Raw genomic sequence first — 20,988 nt, 5'->3', positions numbered from 1 at the left:
GGGCCTGATCCTCAGACATGAAGCTTAGACAAGCCGTGCAGTTTCTGTAGGTAACCATGGTGATGCACCCTGCTTCAAAATCAGCCAGTTCCGTGTTACCTGAAAGCCTGAGTTCAAGGTCCCCCTGTGGACTTGGTAAACAAACAACATGTTGTGTTTACATTCAGTATGAGTCACTTAAACACATTTTGTGTATCCTTGAGGTCAACACGTCAAGTACAACAAAAAACACTTGCAAAGCTGACTTTTCGTAACTTTAAACCTTGAGTTGTTTGCATCCATGTTTACTTACTAGCACTCCTAGTCTTTGCCTTTCTTGGTGCAGTGCTGTGTATTGGTTTGCAACCTTTGTCGTATGTCAGTCCCCCGCGCTATTTCCCCATGTTTACAATCTCTCTGCTGCTGAATCTTGAATAAATGCAAAAGTGTCCAAAAAATAATATTAAAAGAGCAGGACAAAATATGCCATATTGCAGAATGAATGATGTATATATACACATACCAATCATTTACTGCATCAGCATCCAGTATAACAGATTTTTCTATAATAATACTTACAAATGCACATGAAACATGATGACATGGCAATATAATCTCACAAAAAAGGAAAATAAAATAGAAAAAAAAAACATTTTTTGACAAATTAAGAACAACAAAGTAAATTTAAAAAAGAACTAAATAAAATTAATAGGATCACTTCAGTAATTGAAATAATAAGTTTGATAGTACATTTAAAAACTTAAAAACTGTTGACATTCAACTGTTTTCGCAAATTCCAGCAGTATTTACGCAGCATTATTTAATTATAGTATGTAGATGTTGCTTTAAAAATAGTTTCATCTAAAATCAATTTTGTATAGTTGTAATGTCTTATTTCAGAAGTTTGATACGCACACTGGCCATCATTCTTCCAAACAACAAGTTAACACCTTGATACCCAGTTAGTATGGTACATGCTGTTGCACATTACATTATTACCCACAAGTCCTGGCTCCCTGGACAATGCAGTGCCTCTGGCTCTGATTACAGCCTCATCCACACACCCAGAATAGAAATACACTGACAGAAAGTCCCCGTAAAGTGTCTGTTTACACTTCCGCTGCATCCCCTTTGTCCCTGTCCCCTCCTCATTTACTGTCTGGGTCATGTTCCACAGATAAGAACTGGTGATGTGACATGTCGGAAAACATATGCACTTTGTCGTCTGCCTTTTTCAGTCAGGGACTAATCCAAAAATATAATCAAGTTTAAGGTCAGAAGTGTGCGATTACATTTTCTGTTCAAAACAAAGATAATTGGTCTCCAAAAACTTTTTGTCAGATGACCGTCACACTTGGGAGTACAGTAACTCTGCAAATGATGTTTCAACGATGCAAATCAAATAAAATATTGATAATCAGCTCAAATGCTTTGCATAGTAAACAGACTTTTCCGTATAGTTTCCTTCCTCTCTTTAACAGTGTTGTTTTATAAGGTTTTCTAATACAGAATAAACACTGTTTTTGTCTCTGCTGACAAAGTTATAATATTTCTCCCAGTGTAATTACAAATCGAATGCTTTATGTTCCTCTGAGCCAAATGTGCGGCTGTCTGACGTGGCTGAAATCTCTGTGTTCCAAGGCAGTAATCACCCGGCTTATGGTCTTAACCAATGAGGTGTCAGCCTGTGTAATGTGAGCCAATGGCATTGTAGACGTGTAAGCTCTGGGTGCCAGTGTGAGTGACTCATGATGGCACTATATCATTATGTCATGTCTGTCATATGTTAAGTGTATAAAATGTGTTGGCAGCTCTGAAAGGTGAATGTAAACATGAGTCTTCTGCATCTTTTAAAGTTATAAGTCATGGTGATGCATTCAGAAATTAGTAATTTGTCAGTTTTGATGTCTGTTTCTGTCTCTCTTTGTCGCAAGGCTGAGTCCAGAGATCTTCCTGAAGAGACCTGTAGTGGAGGGCAACAGGTGGAGGCTGGACTGTACCCTCAAACGCAAAGCAGTAAGCGCTGGAAGCATTAGATGACCAACATTATGACATAAATGACGGGCCAGCAGAGTACTATAGACCAGAGGTTCCCAACTGGTCCAGCTACTGGGTCCAGATTTCTCCATAGTCAGTAGTTCAGGGTCCACACAAAAGAGAAATTACCACATATTCAATTTTATTTGACAAAATCTAAATTACACATTAGCTTAAATCAGAATGAAATCAAACATATTGCAAGAATATAGTGCAGTTAGGATTTGTGGACATTAGGGGCTTACCTGGGAGGTCTGTAGGAAAAAAACAAAAATCACCAGAATTTTTAAAAAAGAAAACATGTCTTACAAACCTGCAGGCCTGCTTAAATTAAAATCACCAAAATGTCACCATTTATCACAGTCAGAAACTGAAAAAAAAACCCAACAGAAATTATTGTTGGATTTCAGATCACAGACGGTGCTTGAACACATCATGTGGTGGACGCTTTATACATTTTCCCAAGTCACTCAGGGAGGCTCAAGGAAAAAAGCATGTGTAGCTTTGGGAAGGAAAAAAAATAAAGCCACTCTCCTCCTCTGATAAATAAAGGAAAAAAAAAACCCAAAAAAAACAAAAAAAGGGGGAAAACAGGCCAAATAATACCAGGAACAGGGCAATAAAATGTGTACTGTTCTTTAAAAAATCCCCAAAAGACTCACTTCACAGCAGGAAGTTGCACTTCAAAACAAAAGCTGTGTGCTGCATATTCACTGTACTTCAAAATAAAGTGTGTTTTTACAAACCTGGCATGGTCACGAGTCACTTGCAGTCCATTCAGAATGGGAACCATTGCTGCTATAGACTCTGTACTCATGAAAAACATGAAGATAACATTGGAAAACAATAATCAGGGGCTTGTATTCAGAAGTGTGTGTTAAATGGCAAGAAATGTGTTCTTAACATTTTTTTCCTGTCTGTCTCTATAGCAACAAGGAGTGCGCATCTTTGTGATGTTGTACAAGGAGGTGGAGCTCGCTCTGGGCATCAACTCAGGCTACAGCAAGAGGACCCTCATGCACCTGCACCCCAACATTAAGGTAACTGAAGGATTGTGGGTCGTGAAAGAGGATGCAGTTTAGCAATAGTTTTGAAAGACAAAACCAGCCTGTTTATTTTAAACAATTATTGAATGCCAGTGTGTGTTTATGAATATTTGTTTTGGCTTTGGGGGAATATAGAAGTTGTTTATTGTTTTTTTTTCTTTCAATTTCACTATAGAAATCTAAGGAGAACTGTAAAAAAAAAAAAAAAAGCAATCAATGAAAACAGGTTAGGTAGATGAACTAAGCTGAGGCTTCAGTCTATACCTTTCAGTTTGCATAACTTGCATTATTTTTTTTCACTGCCTTCAAAAGAAGTGACTCTTTTTTTGTCTGTTTGAGTAGTACAAGTTGGAAAATGACCAAACTAAACTAAATACATAATTAAATATTATACTATTTATGTACTCTACTGTGTTTGTGAATCCATGTGTGTTGTTTTTTTAATGAGCATGTACAAAAAAACATCAGGTAAATAATAACAGCACTATATACTGTGTGTGCTGTATTTCTAATGTTTGTGTCTCAGGTGATGCGCCATCCAGACCACGTCTCCTCTTCCGTCTATCTGTGGGCGCATCACGAGAAGATTGTTGTCATCGACCAATCCGTCGCCTTCGTGGGGGGGATCGACCTGGCATACGGCCGCTGGGACGACAGAGAGCACCGGCTGACTGATGTCGGCAGTGTGACGCGCTCTGTGGCTCTTGAGCAGGTCAGACTCACATTTACACACATTTACACACAAACACACAACTAATTAGAACGCCCTGTCCACAGTTTGGAGTTACTGGCAATAAATGTGGCTCCAACCTCCTGACAAATGGTTCAAGTATGAGGAAGGGAGGAGAGGAAATGGAAAAATCCATTTCAGTCAAACTCACACAGTGGTGCGGGGGTGCGGTGAAGAGGGAGCACTGACTGCACGTACCCTCAGCAATAGCCTGTGGTGATTGTGTACATGCATGAATATAAAAAGCAAACATGTCCACAGTGCCAGCTATCGATTTGGCCTGTTCTTTTTAATGACACACATACAGCACAACCAAACACACATTCTCATACACAACTATGAAAACGCATGCTACACTCTTCACCCTCATCAAGAGGATGAACGACTTTCTCTAAAGGGGACCTATTGTGCTTTTTATTCATATATATGATGTAACAAGGTTGGGTGCTCTTATTAAACGTGGCCTAAGTTTCAAATAATTAGGTAAATGAATGTAAAAGTAAACTCTGTTACAGAAACCTCAAGCGTCAGACTATTTTTTCCATCTCAGTTTGAGATTATATTCATATATGGTCATCTGCTCCAAGCACGTTACATGACATACACTGCTACATGTAGCTATATTCTAGCATCACGGAAACATGTAGTCTTGGTGATTTTCAATGGGAGAAAGTGCCTCTATACACACATATTCTTTGGCTACAATTACACAGCTACCTGTAGCTACATGCTAATATCAGGGAAACATGTAAACGTGGTTGCTGATGTTATTAATTTCTCTTTATTTTGTATCAGATTCCTGCTGGAACATGTCCAGTTGTGTTTGGAATCTTTTTTTGTGCTGCTATTCTCAGTTACAGTCTTTACCAGCTGCAATGATGGTGCAGAGACACGAGACAGAAGACCAAGGAGGTTCAAAAGAGGAGAGGTCATGGTCTCAAATGACGTCAGAGCAACACATGAGCAGTGAAATTTGTTCTGCAGTTGCCAAAAGGCTCAATAGCTAGCGCACCATCATAGAGCAAAAAAGTCCATAATAAAAGACCATAAACAAATACTTTATCTATGCAAATGCTCTATTGTATATCAGTCACCATCGATTTAAGTGTACCTAAAAGTTTTGTCGGGTTTAGTGCAAATAAGGACACTGAAAATAGCTCACCCAGAGAGCACCTCAGTGGACACCGTCCCTTTATTTCTAGAGCTGTCTTCTGTAACCCTCCAACATCACAGCTCCAGTTACACTGCACACGTGTCAAACCCCAAGCTCCCATGGGGTCAAAAAGCATGTTCTAGTCCCTTTTGAACTGCCTTGCAGAAGACTAAGAAATGCTGACCAACCAAAGCTGACTGTATTTTTTTTTTCTTTTTCGGGAGGACAGAGGGTGAAGATAGGTGTTCTAGTACAGAAAGTATGGGGAAACGAAAAAAGAAAATGAAGCATTAACCCAAAATACAAGTATAAATCTTGAAATGAGCATGGTAGTTCTCCCTTAAACATAGTGTTCAGCCAAATTGTCAGGTTTTCTGCTCAAGACACTTTTTAAAAAATGAAAATTTTTGCAATTTTCTGAGCATGCTCATGCACTGAAAAGGATAAACATTGCTGTTTCTAGGTTGCACTGGAAGGCTTTTAGCAATTTACTGAGTTTGATGGTATTGTGGATCACTTGAAAAAAATCAAAACTCAATCTGATTTTTACATGGATTGAATTACAAACATAGATACACACACAGAAAACACAAAAAACCCTTAATAAAACTTTTAATAAAATTTGAAGCTGTTCTTATTGACCCTATTGACCTTCCCTATGGTAAATATGCATTATTAATAAAGGTAGACTATATATTGCAAACACTTGTCTGTACAACACAATGCAACTCAATTGCACCATGATGTGAGGCCTCCACAATTACCATTAATTCAAAGCAAAGCCTATCTAAAACTGAACATTATCACCTTCATGAAAGTACTACTGTATTTATTGTAAGGTGTTGTATTAGACTGCGTTAGTTTTAGGTAGGTGTAGCTAAACTAGCAACTGAGTGTGCATCCCCTGTTGGTTTCATGTTTCCAGGCTGCCTCCACCAACACTTCGTCCGGTAAAGTCATGTTCTCTGTTGATGACGTCTCCAAGAGCAATGGACGAGGAACGCCGCCCAGTGATCCGGTGGACTTGCCTAAACTGAAGGGGATCGGACGCAGCAGGAAGGCTCGCTTCAGTCTGTACAAACACCTGCACAAACACACACTGCAGCACGCAGACAGCGTCAGTAGCGTCGACAGTGCAGGTGTGTTTTTGTGAGAAGGAACAGGGAGATTATGCAAGAATGAGAATGATTGAGTATGATTTGGGTGAATGATAAAAATGCCATAAATGCAGTCCATTTACTAGAAATTTCCCTTGTGTGTGTGTGTGTGTGTATAGGGAGTGGTTCAGTGCAGAGCCTAAAGACAGGTGTTGGAGAGTTACAGGGCAATACACGCTTCTGGCATGGAAAAGACTACTGCAACTTTGTCTACAAGGACTGGATCCAGTTGGAGAAACCTTTTGATGGTCTGAACACACACTTACAAACACTCACACACAATTTCACAAACTTGAACATACACTTTTAGTTTTGTCTTTTTAAATGTTTCCCAGATTTTTAACTCATAAGGTCCAGTCTACAAAGCCCTGCTTTTTTTGATCAAGGTTTTTTTCATTTTCCAAATATATCACAAAAAAACACCAGAAGCAAATACAGCTTGAATATGATGCATCAGAAACAAGTTCCTACCAAACCTAAAAAAGTGAATGACACAGTTAATGTTGGTACAAAGCTGTTCTTAATCATTTTTTTCCTGTTCTACCAGTTTGATGGAAACAAACAGTCAGCTGGAAAAATGGAGCCGAGAAACATGAAACACTTATTTGTTCCATTTTTTTTTACCCCACCCTGCACCAAAGTCTCTGACCCAGCTGTGCTCTTTTCCTCCTTCTTCTCTCCTGCTGTCCATCCCTTTTATTCCATCCTACTGTGTCTTTTCATGTCCCCTCTTTATCTCTTGCTGTCACACTTTTTTTCCCCGTCTTCACTGGGTTCCCTCCACTCTGTGCAGACTTCATCGACCGCTACACCACTCCCAGGATGCCTTGGCATGACATCGCCGCAGTGGTTCATGGCAGAGCTGCTCGGGACGTGGCCAGACACTTCATTCAACGCTGGAACTTCACTAAGGTACTGCAACACACACACACACACACACACACACACACACACACACACACACACACACACACACACACACACACACACACACACACACACTGTGTACATAAGGGCAGGGTTAAGATTGAGATATAAATCGGCAGGATTAAAGTGTGAACATAAACTTGTTTAAGCAAAATTTTATGAGCTGAAGTTTCCACCTTTTCATTGTATGATTGCTTAATTTTACTACTTCTAACGCAAATACAGTCATGACCATAGCAAGTTGAGCTAATAGCATGTAAAATTTAATTGTGCAAAGTCATGATTTGTTGACTCGGAAATAAAACAGAACAATACACACTAAACTGGCAAAATTGCAGGAAATGTCGGGCTGCAATAGTGGAAAAAATATCTTCATCCTCACACTCATGCTTTCCATGGAGCCAGTGTATTCCTCCCGTTCTCCTGTTTTCACTCTTTTCCATTCCTCCCATAACCCCATAATTATTTATTCTCTCTCTCTCTGCCCCAAATTCTCCAAATCTCTCCCCTACAGATCATGAAGCCAAAGTATCGCTCTCTGTCTTATCCATTCCTGCTGCCCAAGTCTCACTCCAGTGCCAATGAGCTCAGATACCAAGTCCCTGACTGTGTCAACACCAAAGTGCAGGTAAGAGAAATGAACCATCTTTTTTTATTTTCAACTGTACCCATAAAACCTCACATATTGTGGTAAATGTACTTTTTTCTTTCTTTTTAATTACACAAGATGAGAAAATGGGGCAAAAACCAACCATTCACCAAAACTAAAAAGAACCACTGGTAGAAAATTACAGAGAAAACACAGGAACAGCTTAAACTCCCGCTTTCCCACACTGTTTTCCACATCATAGTCTGCAAGCCCTGCTGGAAAAAGATAAAAGAGAGTGAGCGTTGAAAAACTCCCCATGGGCCAAAAAGTTATATAACCACAAAGGTTTGCACTTGCGATTGACACACGCAGGTTTTTAGGCGTAAGGAAGCAACCTTTGAGGGAGAGGTTTGGCTAAAATAAGAAGCTTATGAAGATCCCTTCACAACTCCTTCATGTTTTGTTCTGAGACAAAGTGTTCTTTTATTTTCTCGGTGTCTTTTCATAAATGTTTTTGTGTTTTCTGTTTATTTTTCCACTGACAGCTCTGTAAACATAATGTACAGCTTCTCAGAATGTATCTGCTGTGACTACCACTAATAATACACACCAATTTTGTAGATATTTTTTTTACAATTTTTGGCTCTTTTTTTGTCTTATTTTTTAATGAAGTGAAGTTAACGTCACTTGAATTGTTTGCCACCAATTAGATATTGCTCTAAATAAATAAATACATTTGTAAAAAATAAAATAAAAAAGTAATAAATAAATAAAAGTAAAGTAAATAGAATTTTGGACCAGTGGTAAAAAAAAAAAATTCTGTATAGGATAAAAAATGGATGCCATAAGAGCACACACTCTTGTAAAATAGACAATTTCTACAAAGTAAAATGATGTGGAAGGTCTTTAATCCATAGCTTTAAGGTTGAGAAGGGGATTTTTTCTTCTATTTAAGCATAATCATCAAGATGTTTATTTTGTGCAACTACTTCAGATACTGCAGTAGTTACAGAAAGTTCAATGATTACTTCCAATATCTAAACAGTTTCAAATATTGATCACCAGAAATTATGATATGTAGGTACATTTAACCAGTTTGACTGCTTAAAAACACACACCTCATAATGATAATTCCTTTAGTACAGGTACATGGTTTATACCGTACCTGTACTTGTAGCTTGTACTAACAGATACTATATTGAAGAGGACTAACCACACACACTTATGTGGTTACAACTGCCAAGATGTAAGTGCAAGATGCAGCCGTTTTTTGGTATTACTGCTATAATGTTCTTACATCTGTGTCCAAGGTGTTGCGGTCTGCAGCAGATTGGTCGGCAGGCATAAAGTACCACGAGGAGTCCATCCACAATGCCTACATCCAGGTCATCGCCAAGAGCAAACACTACATTTATATAGAGGTAAACCAGCAGAGAGCTTTTGTCAGTGTACTCAGTCACAGTCTCAAACTGAGGCTGGACTGCTTTAAATCTCTCTTTTCTTGTTTGTGTCTTTCTCCCATCTCTCCTCTTCTATCAGAACCAGTTCTTCATCAGTTGTGCCGACAACAGGACGGTCTACAACAAGATCGGAGACGCCATCATCGAGAGGATCATCAGAGCGCACAAGTACTTCCCTTCACTAACTACTTTAAGCTATTTGGCTGTTTGAGTTATAGGCCTATTAGTGATTATAGGAAGGAAGTTAATGTACAAGGTTATCTTCTTCTCTTCTTCCACTTCTACTTCTCTCATTTTAAATCTGCTCGTGTGTGTCATCATGTAACGGGTGTGTGTTTGCTCACAGGGAGGGTAAGAAGTACCGCGTGTATGTGGTCACCCCTCTGCTTCCTGGCTTCGAGGGCGACATCACCACCGGAGGAGGAAACGCCATCCAGGCCGTCATGCACTTCAACTACAGGTGAACCGCGTGACACTTGGATACGTTGTATATGGAAAGAGGAAGAGTGAATGGAAATGAGAAAGCAGATGTGGAAGTGTCATTAGTTTTCTATTGTTTTATGTTTCTTTCAAGTTGATTATGAGTCCAGGATGTACTTGTACAAATTTTAAAAACATTTTGGTGAGTTTGAATCTCCTGCCTCCTCAGAACCATGATCAGAGGAGAATACTCCATCATCTCCCAGCTGAAAAGAGAGAGTAAGTATAAGAAAAAACTAGAATTTGACATGTTTTGATGACAAATACTAAGGTTAGAGCTGGAAAGATGTGAATATAAGCCTGTTTTCATACTCCTCTGTTATTTGTTGTCTCTCCTCTGCACTTCTCTGATTACGCCTGTTTTTATAGTGTTGTTCCACTTATCAGTTTGTATTAAAAAAGATTATGTAGGTATGAAAATATTTTGTTTGTACAATGTGGTGTAAAAAAAGTTTGGTAAAATCTCCCCTCCCCTGTCAGTGGACGACCACTGGATGAATTACATCTCCTTCGCTGGCCTGCGGACTCACGCTGAGCTGGAGGGACGTCTGGTCACAGAGCTCATCTACGTCCACAGCAAAATGCTCATCGCTGACGACAACACAGTCATCATCGGTCAGTCTCTCGTCTGCTCTCTCACATTCTGTCTCTCTTATTGTTTTCACCAACTTCTATTTGAGGCAGCCAGCCTCTCGGCCTTTACACCATTGAGATGTGATAAATCCAAAAACCTGGCTTCGTTTTTGTATCTTTCGGCGAGTGTGAGAAACTAACAAATGTGCATTCAAATACTGTTTTTTACTGTTTACTGATTTTTGGAATATAGCTCTGCTGCGCCCTCTGCTGGTTTATACGGTGTAGCACACTCTCTCACTGAACTACAACTAATCAAAAGGCTGAACATTGTCCCTAAATGTCTTCTTTCTCCTTTTTTCCTTTTTTTAGACATACTGTTAAATTTTCTCTCCAAATTTCTATTCATTAATATTTATACAGAAAATATTAATATGTGAAATGTGTAGCATGATTAAGATATTATGCCACTAGCAAGTGAGATGAATGCAGAATTCAGCTTTCTTCCTTTGTTTTGTGAATTTCTTTCAGGTTCTGCTAACATCAACGACAGAAGCATGCTGGGTAAACGCGACAGCGAGGTGGCGGTGATTGTCGAGGACTCAGAAAAGGTCCCTTCAAAGATGGATGGAAAGGAGTATGAAGCTGGACCCTATGCACTTCAGCTTCGCCTCGAATGCTTCAGGTGTGTGTGTGTGTGTGTGTGTGTGTGTGTGTGTGTGTGTGTGTGTGTGTGTGTGTGTGTGTGTGTGTGTGTGTATGTGTGTGTGTGTATGTGTGTGAATAAGCAAGATAGAGAATTGTGCTGAAGTACCTTATTATCTAATGGAAACACTATGCAACCACTTGTTTCAATCCTAATTTAATTTAATTTCTAATTCTAATTAATTTATATTCCCATCCATACCTTCACAGCATTCATTCAAAATGCCACTGCATAGTTTTTTTCATAAATTAGGTATCATCTGACTAAATCACTTACAACTATTTGAAAGGGTTTTTTGAAGTAAAGTAAAAAATATCAAGATTCAAAATAAATGTACTGTATTTTCTCTTCTCTTTGTGATCAGGACTATCCTCGGAGGTCACACTGACACCAGTATTGACGTTTCTGACCCCATCAGTGATCGCTTCTATAAGGAGGTGTGGATGACCACAGCTGGACGCAACGCCACCATTTATGAGAAGGTATGACCAGACTTGATGGTTTAGGTTGAGATTTTTAAAAAATTCAAGTTGTCTAGTCACAAAAATGTCCTCCTGTGCTCAAAAATTAAACAAAGAATAGAATAATGAAAAAAGAACATTTTGAATAATTGAATCAATGAAAAGTTGACTTTAGGGACACCTGGTGGCTCAGTTGGTAGAGCAGGTGCTGCATGTTCAGAGGCTGTGTCCTTGCTGCGGCGGGCAAATACAGCCAGTTTTGGTGCCGCAATCAATGGTGGGAATGCCTCAAAGTCTCACTAAAAAACTCCCAGTTTTGGTGTCAAAAGTGCACCAGTGTCTTGCCAAAAAACACCCAGTTTTGGTGCCACAATTGAGGGTGGGAATGCCTCAAAGGCTCCATAAGAAATACCTGGTTTTCGTGCCACAATTAAAGCTGGAGATCCCCCAATGTCTCAAAATCCAGTTCTGGGGCCACATTCACGGCTGGAAATTTTCTGATGTCACGCTAAAAGACACCCTGTCTTGGTGCCACAGTCCTTGCTGAAATGCCCCAATATCTTGCTAAAAAATGACCCAGTTTTGGTGCGACAATCATGACTGGGCTGTATGTTATCAGTATGTATGCGTGTTCTTCCGCAGGTATTCCGTTGCCTTCCTTCCTCCCTGGTGAGGAACATGTCCGAGCTTGAACAGTACCAGTCCAAACCAGGTTTGGCCCAGACTGACCTAGGCCGCGCACAGGAGGAGCTGCGCAAAATTCGAGGCTTTTTGGTCCAGTTTCCTCTGGACTTCCTGTCTGAACAGAACCTCATGCCTTCTGTTGGAACGAAGGAGGCCATGGTTCCAACTGAGATCTGGACATAAAGGATGTGCAAACACTGCCGGCCACTTCCACGTTCTTGAGCATCTTGATGGAGATACCTGGATTATTCTTGTCATCAAATGTGTATCGTTGGATTTGCAAGAGATCTCTTTTAATCCTGAGATGAGTCTCCTTTGGATTGATTCCACTGCTGGGCATCGACAAATCCCTTAAATCTGCTTCTACTGTAAAACAGTAGTTACGGCTCATTTGGCATTAACACTTTTGGGATATATGAAGAACAAAAAGACTTAGCACTTTAGAGGATAACATTTTTGACTGTGGAGATGAAAAACAGGCACATGAACTTAGGGTTTTGGGAATCAACTCAACTCTGGACACTTGGACCTTTGGACTGCTGGGAAAGCTCACAAGACAGCAAAGATCTCCAAGGAACTGGGGTGAGGCTGCAGAACATTTTCGACAATGATGCCAACAAACATTCAGCTCTTAGTTCAAAGCGATCATAACATACACAGAGATGGCGATGCATGTGATTTACATTTGTTACGAGTTTGTGATGTATGCTCGTAAGGTGCATTAGTGAAACATACGCTGTGTATGAGCTCACAGACAGGTTGCTCAGATGCGTCTGAAGGATCTTTTTTGTCAAACATATCCAAAACATGTGATTGCTCTTTTTACAAATTCAACATTGGTGCATGATTTTACTAACTGTGCTCAATCTTCTTAACTTGATTGCTAAAAATGCATGTACCAATCACATCTCTGACAACCCACAGAGACATTATATTTTCTGTCAAAGTGACGGATAATTATTCGACATGAGGTCTGAACTTTTCTGCTGAAATCAAAGTGAATTGTGTTGAGCTGATCCAGGTATAAAAGCTAATTCAACTCAGTGACATTATACTGGGTGCAGAGGCGTGAGCAGTAAGTTATTACAGCCGAGGGTGTATAGATTAAAGGCTGCAGTCATAGGTGTAGATTTCAGGGGGGGCACAGGGGACACCTTCCTCTAGATTTTTATAATGTGCATTTATCCACTTCAGTAGGAAATAGGAATGTGTCTTGATCAGCAGCAAGTCTACCATATTGAAAGGATAAGGCTAAGAGTGCCATCTGCTGGTTGTTGACTGCAAGTGTCAAAATAAACAGCTGAACTCTAAAAATCATTACTGAGTAAATACGATTTAAATCACCAAATTTAGTATACAAATTATTCAGTCAGATACAAATGAAGGCTAATGTGTTATTTATTTTGCTATATACTGGTAGTTAAATTATGCATGATTAACAAATGTTTTAATATGTTTTAATATAACTACCATTATAAAATTTTCTATATAGAACTTTTAAAAACAAAATTTACAAAGTGATTTTGACAAATAAAGCAAATCAGAAATGGGATACATAGGCGGTGATAGAACAACTGAAAGCCAAACAGTCCTATTGAACACAAGCGAGACAAAACTAGGGTAGAAGAAGGATAAAATAAAAACCAGAGGACAAATAATGCAGCATGCAAGACGTAGAATGTCAGTATAAAATAATACAAAGAAATCGACCAAAAGCAACAACAACAGAAGCAATAAAAGCAATAAAACCACAAATTAAAGGACATAAAGTAAATAAAACATAAATAATTATTTTTTTAAAAAGTTAGCAGTTCTGTGAGCAGTCAGCTAGGATAACGTCAGCCAGCTTCTCTTTGTCGAGATGATTGTGTATTTGGCCTTTGGCTTGCAGATCTGAGGGTCCTTTAACCATCCATTTGTAAATTAGATATGGAGCTAAAAACATTTTAAAAATTTTGAATTGTCGACAGGTGTGAGTGTTAACACCAAACTCTAGACATCATGGACCGTAACATTAACAGGTCATTATCATAAACTAACTTAAGTTTTGTAGTAATTCACTCCGTTTTCTCTGCCAAGAACTTCCCTTTGTACAGTTTTTTCCCCCCATGCTTATTTATTCATCTCTGATTATGAACGCAGTATTTCCCACAGAATTGGTGTATGTGTGGCAATAGTTTCTGAGGGTCAGTGATTGCAGTGTAGGCAGGGCTCTGCATGAGGTCTTTTATTCCTCAGCAGCAGTTTGCAGCTGCTGCAAGTGAATGCAAACTTTCAGACCCAGGAGACAGAACAGTCAAGTTTCACTTTCAATGTGTCTGTCCTTCTGCTGCTCCATCTGTGACAACAGTGTGCTATTTGCTCCGAGGGTCGATTGCAATGAATAACTGAACAGAATATTTTAACAACACTCCTAATGAACGGTCCCTCTCCAAAAATAGAAAATCTATTTGTGGTGGCAGATGTTTTCATCATGACGGGCCACCAAAAATGAATGTGTGGGAAAACCTGTGAACAATTCAGAGATGACAAATGATTAGATTGGCAGTTACCATAGCTACAGATGCTTATCCTTCCAAGATGGCATTGTTGCTCCCGTCATGCTCCGTGATTCCCATTCTCTACAAAAACATACTTTTATTTATCAAAATTTAAGACATTTGCACCATAAATAGATGCAGAAAATGCACAAATTAGTTCATAGAAATTCACCAAGTGCAGGAGATGAGATAAAATAATCCTTTATTACTCCCACAACAGAGAAATTTACATTGTTGCAACAGCAAGGTATGTACAAGATAAGCAATTAAAAAGAATAATATAAATAGTAAAAAAAAGATGCAAAATTCAACAGTTCAAACTCAAAATATTGACACCAATTTTGCATGGAAAATAATTGCACCTTGTGTTAAATTGCACGTTAGTTTAAGTCTTTTTGGTGTTTGAGGTCTACTGGGAAATTAAGTGTTTGGTGCTCCAAGTCTTGTGACAGAGGACCCCAAAACTCCCCGTTTAAAATGTGTCCTCCCAAAGGTTAAAAATGAAACCTACACCCTTGACTACAGTGTGAAATGGTTGTGCCAGTGGCAAGTTTCAGAGGCTGGATGAGACAATCGGCACCAAAGTTCAAAGGAGTTATTTCGTCTTTGCTCAACAGATGGTGCTAGCTTCCTAAAAGTTCAGTTTGTGTACAGCAGCAATATGAGCCTCTCAGCTCTCCCTGCTTTTTTCCACAGTCTCATGGCGACAGCTTTCTTTAAAGTGCAGAAGTTCAGTTTTTGAAAATTATGTTAACAATGACAATAAAACAGTATATTCAATATAGCATGCAAATGATGCCAGAGACAAAACTGCCATATGAAAATGAAGTTCCTTGTGATGTTTCCTGGCAGTTCCAGTTGCTTTCTTGATGGAGCTTTTTACTCAAAGTGAAAATAAAGTGATTTTTTTTAAATATTGTAACACAGCCTCTATCTATGAAGGGGAAACTAAGTTTTTCCTGGGAATTCTTAAGGTATGTGACCTATGAAGCAATTGTCGTGATTTGTATATTTGAATGTACGGATTCTGTGTCACTGATTTGTTTTCATTTTTAATATTTGTCACAATATATTGTTTGATCACCAACCTCCTTTAATGTGAAGTTAAAGAACCACTCCGTCAGATCAAATAATTGGTTAATAATCGTCACTGAGGTTATGAAACAATAACGGTGGAACTTGGAGCTGCCACAGGATTCTTGTAAATGAACAACATGAGCAGTTTCATTTGGCAGAGAACCTCCGTATCATTAATGGGACTTGTGCGTTGATGTCAGAGTCACACACCCAACATGTGAACCACTGTCATCATGATTGAAGCCAACAACAAAAACGGCCTTGTGTCTCTTATGTAACATTGATTTTTTTTTTTTTGTTATGGGACCAGGAAATTGATGAATGTTAACTGAAGTGATGACTTAAAACATAACAGCATTTTGCTTTTTAAGTTGTATGAATTTTGCCATCACGTTATCCTCACTGTATCTGTCATAGCGTTATCTGTGGAATATAAATCATTTGAAATTCTTTAAACATTTATTTTTTTAAATGTATGGCATGGTTGTATGGATGGTTGTGGATTTGTAACTAAACCTACATTGTGTTTCTTTGTCATAACCATCATACAGCATTCTACATTTCCGTCAACTATCTCGACCCCTTTTGGCTCAGTTCAGCTGATGTTGCTTCCACTGTTTATGTACAATAGCTTTTTTGTACAGTTGAAAGTATTTCTCATTTTCGTCTGTTCATATAACACAGTGTAACTCATAATTTAAATGGCTAACGAATAAAATTATCTTTGGAAATTTTTGTTTCTTTCAGCCACAAATTGAACACAAGTTAATGTAATTTTTTATTTATTTTATTGAATATTTTTATTGCAGTTGATGGAAGATTTTTAAAAAAAGAAAACATATGTATTGCCAGTGTTTTGCTCCATATTATTTTACTGTTCAGCTCTGCAAGTTTAATGTAGTCAGTGCAAAAGTCTCAAATACAAGAGCTGTGATTATGTAAAAGGCAAGTTTAATTACGTAGCACCATACAACAGAGATGGCGGACGTGAGTCGCATGACTTGACTCGAGTCAGACTCAAGTCCACAAACACTGATAAAAGACTCAACTTTGACTTGGCATTCATGAGTTGAGACAAATGACTGGAAAAGACTTTTTAAAAAATCATTTTCTCAATATTGAGAAACTGAGGAATGACTTGACTTGTCTTGCTTGACTTATAGCACTGACCCGGCTGCACTTGTTTGATTCTCACCACAAACTTGGTTGCGGCTTACATTTGTGTGACTTACTTCCACCTCTGCCATTCAGCCACAAGGCTATACAAAGTGCTTTGCAGGGGCATAGAAATACATTAAATGTCAGACATAAAGAAAGTATTAACATTTCATTTAAAAGACAATAAATAAATAAATAAATAAATAAATAAAAGAAAAAAAAACAAAAGACAATAAAAACAAGTAAGAGAAAACAAATATTTATAGATGAAAGAAAAAGTTAAGAGTATAGAGGAGCACAGGGGAGCAGAGAAACTAAAAGCTGCTTTACCTTGCTTGTTTTTGATCCTGGGAACGCTGAGCAAAGCCTGAGGACACTTAGTTTTTGGTATTTGTGACATGGCACATTATGAATTTCACAGAAGCTGCTGATTCCCATGAAATCCACTGTTACGTAATTATCAAGACCAACAGGTTTTTATTTTGTATCGTAACCAGGATATTTATCAAACTGGATCGGAATTGTTTACCTAGTGTTGTCATTCACAAGGTTCAAGTTTTGATGTTAATCAGGCAGTTTACTCTAAATGCTTTTGAATCAGCGCAGACAATTGAGATCATGAAACACAGTACCAAGAAATTCAGGAGGAACGGACCACCATGAATTATGTTGGCCAAGGTAAACACCTGTCTAGAGTTACGCAACCACACCAAGTTTGGTTATCTTATAACCTGAGAGCAATTTATGAACTGAGTATACTATCTCATCCTCATTGTGGAATAAATGTCTCCCTGTTGTCAAGTGTCTGTTGACATTTTTGTGTTTCAGCCATGTGTAAATATGTGTTCATGCACCAGGTAACTCACTGCACTGCTTTGCATTTACTCTAATTCAGTGGTTCCTAAAGTGGGACTGGGGATGCAGAAATCCTCAAAAGCCTCTTTTTATCATTGGCTGAGTATGAATATTTTGCAAATTGGCTTGATTTCTTTCAAAATCTTGAAGGAGAAGGCAATAAGCAATAAAACAAGAGTTAACCTAAGAATGTCCCCAAAAAAAACCTAACTAGAAATTTCAAAAGAAAAGAAGGTTTAAAAAATGAAGGCAAACAAGACTTTAAAAAAGTGCTTTAATATTGTAAAATAATTTTATTTCAATTAATAAAATTCTAAAAATGATTTGGCATCTGTTTTCTATTTTCCCTAGATATTTTCCCAAGACTTTTCTCCTAGCTTTCTAAAAGAAATAATCTCTAAATCTAATAATTTCTTGTAACTTGTGGAACTTTTCTTATTCTGTTGCTTACTGCCTTTTTCCCATATTTTTGAAAGAAACTGAGCCAATTTGCTCAGGGTTCAAATGTTTGAATACTTTGGAACGGCTTTGAAAGAAGAAAAGTGTTGTCACTCCAGGTTTTAAAGGCGTCAAGATTCCTGTGGATCCTTAAAGGTCTTAAAAGGCACTGAATTCAATAATCTAAAACTAAGGCCTTAATTTAATATTGAAATGTCTTTTATCTTTCAAAAGTCTCAAAAATGCAAAGACGTGAGGAAGGACTTAATGAATGTTTTTTTTCTGTAGTTAAATTGTAAAATTTCAAAATAATTGTCAGGATCTTTTTCTTTCAATTCCGCTCCTATTAACACCACCCAAAAAGTCTTTTATTAATGCAACAATAAATATTAGGGCAATATTGTCCTTGATCCTAAGTAATTGATTTTGGTTCACATCTTATTTTTCTTCAGTTTTGATTATTGCAAAGTTGGTCTTAAACTTCATTCCGAGTTGCAGTAAAAAAAGAAAAAAAAAGTCTTAATAATCTTAAATCTTGCATACCTAAAACCGCAGGAACCCTGGGGTTAAATCTTGGCTTAAACTCTTATCAATTGTCATTACATTAATGATGTCATCTAGATCAGCATTTCCCAAACCTCTCCTCTAGTACCACTTTTCCTGCATGTTTTAGATCTCACGCTGCTCCAAGCAGCTTCAGGAGTCCTTAATGAGTCGATCATTGGAGTCAGCTGTGTTGTAGGAGAGGTCTAAGACATGCAGGACTAGTGGTGCTTGAGGAGAAGATTAGGAAATGCTTATCTTAGCTTGAACTTGTAACTTTTGAATATTTAAAAGGAGTCGTACATTACAAATGGAGGGTGTTTGAAAGGGTAAATGATAATAAAGAAAGACTCTGTTAAGATGCACAATGGGACATGTAGCATGCAGTATTTTGGGATATTCATCAAAATATAAAGGCCTAAACATAGCAACTAGTAACTACAGCTGTCAGATAAATCTAACAAGGTGAAGAGTAGGGGTGTTTTCCTTTGAAATGTAGTGAAGTAGAAGTAGGCCTATGATATAAAATAAAAAAGAATATAACTAAATTATGCACCTTAATTAAGTGCCTTGAAATTGTGCTTAAAAAAAGTATTTCACAACTGAACAGATGTTCTTTCCATAAAATGAGACTGTCTATGTAGTAGAAAAACACAAAGACTTTAGAATTTATAGATCAGAGAAAACAGAAGAAAAGGGCTACGGCATTTGTTTTTGCTCAAGAGGAAAAAAACCTACAACTACCAGAATGCACTGCAGGTGAGGCATTCTTGGCCTGTCTGTTTTTTTCCACTGAAAACATTATAGCAGCTGGCTGGACCTAAACATTTTTGGATTACAGTTTAGCGGTAAGCTAAAATATGTTTCTTAGATTTTAGGTGAGAAATAGACAACACAGTAACATAATCTTGGTTTTTACTTTATCTGAGCTATAATACCACTGCTTAGTTATTACTGTTTATCTTGTTTTTTTAGCCTCTGTTGTAACAATACAGAAATCCATGTGGCGCTCATTTCTTGTTAAGAAATTTTTGTATTATGTCCAAACTGTGCAGTAAAATGTTTCTGAAGACATTTTAGGTGAGAAATCGACAATACAGTGACAGAATTAGCTGCTGCAGTGCTACTTTATAAAGATATATAAAAATTTAGCTTTGAAAAACTCACAGGGTACAGTGCAAGTAAATTCTTGCTCAGTCACAAGTAATAAATTGAGTTGCAAAGAAAGGTTGTGAAGAAAGGTACATAACTTTTAGGCAACCAATCGACTGATTTATACCTCTCTCACTTTATTTGGAATAAAGGCATCTGACAAAGGCTGCTGACTGTCCGTTGACATTTCTTTGGTAAACAGTTTTCTGTGTGCAGCACCAGTTTCACCACATTCTGCTGTGCCAGATCACAAGTGACAACTTTCAATACCTGCGTACTTGACTGTGAAAGGACTTTTAATGGAAGTACTGGGTGTGTTTCATACATTTGTAGACAGCACTAGATGTTACATTGCAAACAGTGGTTTGCTGCTATATTAATGCTGTGAATGTCGTACAGAACTTTTAGGTCTCTTAATTATCATTTTGTGGCTCTTTCTCTTGTTTTTGTAGGTATTATTTGTCATTTGTCATTATTTGCAGTTCCCCCGCATCCCTTTGTCATCTTTTTAGTCAAATTGAGTATCTTCCTGGTCAGTACATGTTAATGTGAGTAAGGCCAAAGGGCCCCTGACACTTTGGGCCTCCTGGGCCTGTGCCTGGTAGGCCTATTTAGTAATCCATCCATGGATACACCAGCAGTCCAAACCAATGACCCTGCAATACCTTTCATAACAGTTTCATTTTGACTGTGTCATTAATGTGTTTTGTTGTGTTATATTTGTATGGGATTGCATTATATACTCAAGTGTCATTTTGTGTCTCCTTGTAGTTATTTTGTGTCTCTTTGCAGTTCCTTTTCATTTCTTTGTGGCAATTTTGAGTCTCTTTTTGGGCAGTATGTGTTAATATGAGTGACATCTTGCACAAAGGCGGGGGTGGGGGGCTTCTTACACTTTTTTGTCAAATAATATTTTACACATATAACTTTTAATTTCTCTATATATTTATTTATGAAATAAAAAAACACCCATAATAAAAAGACAGATGATTTATATTTTCTCAAAATAAATCAATAAAAGAAGCATCCTAAATACATTTCTTTGAGTAACATTGCATACAGGGTGACAATATGCACATACACAGATACATAACACGCTCTGCCCTTCAGCAGAAATGTTATAAGCTTCGTTGGTAATGAAAGAAAAGTTTGGGAGTGCCTTCTGCCTCACTAAAGCCCGCCCAATAACAGGCGTGGTTTGCTGAGGCAGGAGGCAGTGCCCCCTCCTTCTCTATATACACTG

General features: G+C 38.0%; 1 protein-coding gene across 3 annotated transcripts in view; it reads left to right on the top strand.

The window, feature by feature from the left end:
• pld1a (phospholipase D1a) overlaps window positions 1-16,330 on the top strand; it is a 45,587-nt gene extending 29,257 nt beyond the window's left edge. For all 3 annotated transcript variants that reach the window (XM_088087136.1, XM_042500383.2, XM_042500382.2), the window contains 15 exons: window positions 1,914-1,995; window positions 2,946-3,056; window positions 3,589-3,774; window positions 5,871-6,084; window positions 6,222-6,350; window positions 6,896-7,014; window positions 7,544-7,657; window positions 8,929-9,039; window positions 9,158-9,246; window positions 9,425-9,538; window positions 9,728-9,777; window positions 10,039-10,173; window positions 10,663-10,816; window positions 11,202-11,319; window positions 11,941-16,330. In XM_088087136.1, coding sequence (XP_087943262.1) covers window positions 1,914-1,995; window positions 2,946-3,056; window positions 3,589-3,774; window positions 5,871-6,084; window positions 6,222-6,350; window positions 6,896-7,014; window positions 7,544-7,657; window positions 8,929-9,039; window positions 9,158-9,246; window positions 9,425-9,538; window positions 9,728-9,777; window positions 10,039-10,173; window positions 10,663-10,816; window positions 11,202-11,319; window positions 11,941-12,165 — 1,951 coding nt within the window. In that variant the 3' untranslated portion in view covers window positions 12,166-16,330. The remainder of the gene's footprint in view (window positions 1-1,913; window positions 1,996-2,945; window positions 3,057-3,588; window positions 3,775-5,870; window positions 6,085-6,221; window positions 6,351-6,895; window positions 7,015-7,543; window positions 7,658-8,928; window positions 9,040-9,157; window positions 9,247-9,424; window positions 9,539-9,727; window positions 9,778-10,038; window positions 10,174-10,662; window positions 10,817-11,201; window positions 11,320-11,940) is intronic.
• The last annotated feature ends 4,658 nt before the right edge of the window (window positions 16,331-20,988 follow it).

Source organism: Plectropomus leopardus, chromosome 14, assembly GCF_026936395.1.
Source record: "Plectropomus leopardus strain MGB_pleo_1.0 chromosome 14, ASM2693639v1, whole genome shotgun sequence".
NCBI lineage: Eukaryota > Metazoa > Chordata > Actinopteri > Perciformes > Serranidae > Plectropomus > Plectropomus leopardus.
The sequence above is the reverse complement of the archived record's forward strand: the minus strand, read 5'-3'. Positions and strand labels throughout refer to the sequence as shown.